Raw genomic sequence first — 4,391 nt, forward strand, 5'->3', positions numbered from 1 at the left:
TCTCGTCCAACCAATGTACCGAGTTAATTTGGACAATACATCTCGTCTCATTCGGCATTGAGACAATGGTTTTTAACCATTTCAAAATTTTCAAAATTTTCAAAAATGATTCCTCTTTAAAAACGAAGTTAAAAAAAACTTAAAACTGTAAAAAAAAAAAAAAAAAAAATCATAATATACCTATCAAAATAAATAAATTAAATACTCACACAGTTACGTATGTTTCATTTTCATTGTACAAGTGCATCAAACTTGTTTTTCAAATACAACATTTAAAGAAAACCAAACTTATCATAAAAAATAGTAAAGCACTACCATCGAATAATTTATGCTAGAATACCGATTCATTTGAACTTTCTCGAATAACACACAGGTACTATCAAAATCTTTATTTATTTATTTATTTTTTTGTTGAGGAAGATGAAGCAAATTCACTTTGATTTCGTCTTGAATCAAATGCATAAAATGAATTTTTTTTCCTAAAATCTTGTTGTTTTTTTTATTATCTTAATTGAGAAGATGAACAAAAATCGATTTGGGAGTGAGAGTATAAGATATCAAGCTTGAAATCCCTGCTATCTCGTTTAACTAAGATGAGATTTTACAAAATGTCATTCGAGACATCTCATTTATCTCGTGGTACGTGATTGTTTCAAATGGGTTTGTGCCTTCGTCTCATCCAGCCAAGATACCAAGTTAACTCAGGCGATACGTTTCGGTCTCGGACGAGTTTTAATACCATGCAGTGATGTATTCCCACTCAAAACAACCCTCTCTCTCTCTCTCTCTCTCTATATAAACTTCGTCCCCCCATTTCCTCTCCACACCTCATCTCTCTCTCTCTCTCTCTCTCTCTCTCTCTCTCTCTCTCTATTCTGCATTTGATTAAGCATGGCTGTTTCTGGGCATCTCATGACAGCAACCTCAACAATCTCCCCATCCATGAAGGCTTCTATACCGAATCTTAGTTGTAGAAGACAGGTTTATAAATTTAAAATAAAAATAAAAAAACACTTTTAGACATATTTCCTGTTTTATCATTTTGGTTTTGTTTCTTTGTGATTTATTTCTTGAAGTTAGTAATCAAAACATCTATTGGTTGGAGCTCTGACTGACTGGAATGGTGTTTCTCTCATGGGTTTCAGTTCTGTGTAAGAGCTTCTACTAACAGTTCGGCTGATGGAGAAAGGAAACTTACGCTGAGGAAAGAAAATGATAGTTGGAAGATAGATTTTTCAGGAGAGAAACTAAACACACCATTGTTGGATACAATCAATTTTCCTGCCCATATGAAGAATCTCTCCACACAGGTAACCAACCATGCATGAAAATCATGATCAAATGTTTATATATGTTGACGATTTTTTTTTTCTTTGACATCTACCAGTATTAAGATTAATGGGGTAGTATTGTTTTCTTCTTTGTCGGTTTTTATTTTTTTTATAGGATCTTGAACAGTTAGCAGCAGAGCTAAGAGCAGATATTGTGCACACAGTGTCAAAGACAGGTGGACATCTAAGCTCAAACCTAGGAGTGGTGGAGCTAACAGTGGCTCTTCATCACGTCTTCAACACCCCTGAAGATAAGATCATATGGGATGTTGGGCATCAGGTTGGCTACCCATATAAATCAAGAATTTTAAGTCTATTATGTTTCCACCAAAATTTATTCAATTTTCACCTTTGATGCTTGAGGAATTCTCAAGGTACTTAATAAGTCTTCTTTTTGTTATAATTTCAGGCATACCCACATAAAATTCTAACAGGGAGAAGGTCTAGAATGCACACAATCAGGAAGACATCAGGGCTTGCTGGGTTTCCTAAAAGGGATGAAAGCATTCATGATGCTTTTGGTGCAGGGCATAGCTCCACAAGCATCTCTGCTGGTCTTGGTATGTTTGAATTCTAACTCTCATCATCACCTTTTCTTGTTGATGTTCTTTCTTCTGGGTTAGGGTTATACAATTTAGTTTCACTCAATGAATTATGTATATTTAGCTTCATAAGTAACTAAACTAGATTTATGGGGTTGGCTTTAAAAAAATGTGTATATTTGGTAGGTATGGCAGTTGCAAGAGATCTTCTAGGAAAGACCAACCATGTCATCTCTGTTATTGGAGATGGAGCCATGACTGCTGGTCAAGCTTATGAGGCCATGAACAATTCAGGCTACCTTGATTCCAACCTGATTGTCGTATTAAACGACAATAAACAAGTCTCCCTACCGACTGCCACTCTCGATGGTCCCGCAACTCCCGTTGGAGCCCTCAGTCGTGCTCTCACCAAGATCCAAGCAAGCACCAAGTTCCGCAAGCTTCGTGAAGCTGCAAAAGTAGGCCTTCACTAGATTTCCTACTTTCCGATTTGATTGGTTTTGTATGGTTCAATTTCATTGATGTTTCAATTATGTTCTCTATTATTTTAAAGAGTATCACAAAGCAGATCGGAGGGCAAACACATGATTTTGCAGCAAAGGTGGACGAATTCACAAGGGGGATGGTCAATGCTTCTGGATCCACTCTGTTTGAGGAGCTGGGATTGTACTACATTGGTCCGGTGGATGGGCACAACATCGAGGATTTGGTTACGGTATTTGAAAAGGTAAAAGCTATGCCTGCACCGGGGCCTGTTCTGATACACATTGTAACAGAGAAAGGAAAGGGTTATCCTCCAGCAGAGGCTGCCGCTGATAAAATGCATGGTGAGACTTTGCAATTTTTATATTATATTTGCTGTATTATTCAATTCTTTTTGGAAGAATTCTCAATGAAATCTAAATTCACTTTTGTTTCAGGAGTTGTTAATTTCGAACCCCAAACAGGAAAGCAATTTAAATCCAAGTCCCCAACCCTTTCAAACACTCAATACTTTGCAGAATCTCTTATAAAAGAAGCAGAAACAGACAATAAGATTGTAGCCATCCATGCTGCCATGGGTGGTGGAACTGGACTTAATTTCTTCCAGAAAAGGTTCCCTGATCGTTGTTTTGATGTTGGGATTGCCGAACAACATGCCGTTACGTTTGCAGCTGGTCTAGCCGCTGAGGGTCTCAAACCATTTTGTGCCATCTACTCCTCGTTTCTTCAAAGAGGTTATGATCAGGTGTGAAGGGGAAAAAAATTACTTCTTTATCTTTAGATATTATGATTCTGAGTCTGACTATTAGAATGGAATTTTGTGAAGGTGGTGCATGATGTGGATCTTCAAAAACTACCTGTTCGATTTGCGTTGGATAGAGCAGGCTTGGTTGGAGCCGATGGGCCTACTCACTGTGGGGCATTCGACATCACATACATGGCTTGCTTGCCTAACATGGTGGTCATGGCTCCATCTGATGAAGCTGAGCTAATGCACATGGTTGCCACAGCGGCAGCCATTGATGACAGGCCAAGCTGTTTTAGGTTCCCAAGGGGTAATGGAGTCGGGGTAGTTCTCCCTCCCAATAACAAAGGCACCCCTCTTGAGGTTAGTATATTAGCCCTTTAAACTACTTCATAATTTTGCGATCGAACAAAAAATATGAACTTTAAAACCATCTTTTACTTATTTGTTGTTTAAACAGATTGGTAAGGGAAGAATCTTGATGGAAGGCAATAGAGTTGCAATTCTTGGGTTTGGTTCTGTAGTTCAGCAATGTATGGAAGCTGCAAACACACTTAAATCCTGTAATATTGATGTGACGGTCGCAGATGCTCGGTTCTGCAAACCTTTGGATGCAGAGCTCATTAGAAGATTAGCTAAAGAACATGATATCCTAATTACAGTGGAGGAAGGTTCCATTGGAGGTTTTGGGTCTCATGTATCTCACTTCTTAAGCTTAAATGGTCTTTTAGATGGACCCCTAAAGGTAACATTTTTTTTTTTTTCCTTTCAATTTTTCAAGTTTACAATGTTTTTTTTTGTTCTCAATTCTGAATGTATTTGGTACATTTATGCAGTTAAGAGCAATGATGCTTCCAAACAGATACATTGAACATGGATCACTTAAAGATCAGATTGAAGAGGCAGGACTGTCTTCAAGGCATATTTCTTCGACAGTATTGTCTCTCATGGGGAGGCCCAAAGAAACTTTACTGTTCAAATGAGCAAAAACATGGGAAGCAAGATCATTTCCATTTTCTGGTCTTTTTATAACTTCATGAGTGAGTGGAATTTGTAAATCCAAATCAGAAATTGGGAATTTGGATCTTTAAATACTGAGGCCTAAGTAAGACCCATTTGTATGTCAGTCATTCTCTCTATATATATATGTTCCCTTCCCACAAATAGCAATCTAATTTGGGGATTGTTTATTGCTTCTGTAAGTTGTATGTTGGGTCTAATGATATGGCCAGCATTTAATCCATGAAAATATGTACTATATCTAAAGAAAATAAAACTCCTTCAATATTA

The 4,391-nt window shown here is 37.5% G+C and overlaps 1 protein-coding gene across 1 annotated transcript; it reads left to right on the top strand.

The window, feature by feature from the left end:
• The first annotated feature begins 835 nt into the window (after window positions 1-835).
• On the top strand, window positions 836-4,391 carry LOC147407213 (1-deoxy-D-xylulose-5-phosphate synthase 2, chloroplastic-like). The gene is made up of 10 exons (XM_086435655.1): window positions 836-981; window positions 1,146-1,310; window positions 1,447-1,611; window positions 1,741-1,891; window positions 2,060-2,331; window positions 2,427-2,700; window positions 2,794-3,101; window positions 3,183-3,464; window positions 3,562-3,846; window positions 3,938-4,391. The coding sequence occupies exons 1-10, from the start codon at window positions 892-894 to the stop codon at window positions 4,082-4,084; spliced, it is 2,139 nt and encodes a 712-aa protein (XP_086291781.1). The 5' UTR covers window positions 836-891; the 3' UTR covers window positions 4,085-4,391.

This window comes from Akebia trifoliata, chromosome 3 (assembly GCF_017979445.1).
Source record: "Akebia trifoliata isolate Shusen 1 chromosome 3, ASM1797944v1, whole genome shotgun sequence".
Lineage (NCBI taxonomy): Eukaryota > Viridiplantae > Streptophyta > Magnoliopsida > Ranunculales > Lardizabalaceae > Akebia > Akebia trifoliata.

Coding starts and splice junctions, on each gene's coding strand:
- LOC147407213 (XM_086435655.1), top strand. CDS start 892: ATGGCTGTTTCTGGGCATCTCATGACAGCAACCTCAACAATCTCCCCA. Junction 1,311..1,446: donor TGAAGAATCTCTCCACACAG/GTAACCAACCAT, acceptor TTTTTTTTATAG/GATCTTGAACAGTTAGCAGC. Junction 2,332..2,426: donor AGCTTCGTGAAGCTGCAAAA/GTAGGCCTTCAC, acceptor ATTATTTTAAAG/AGTATCACAAAGCAGATCGG.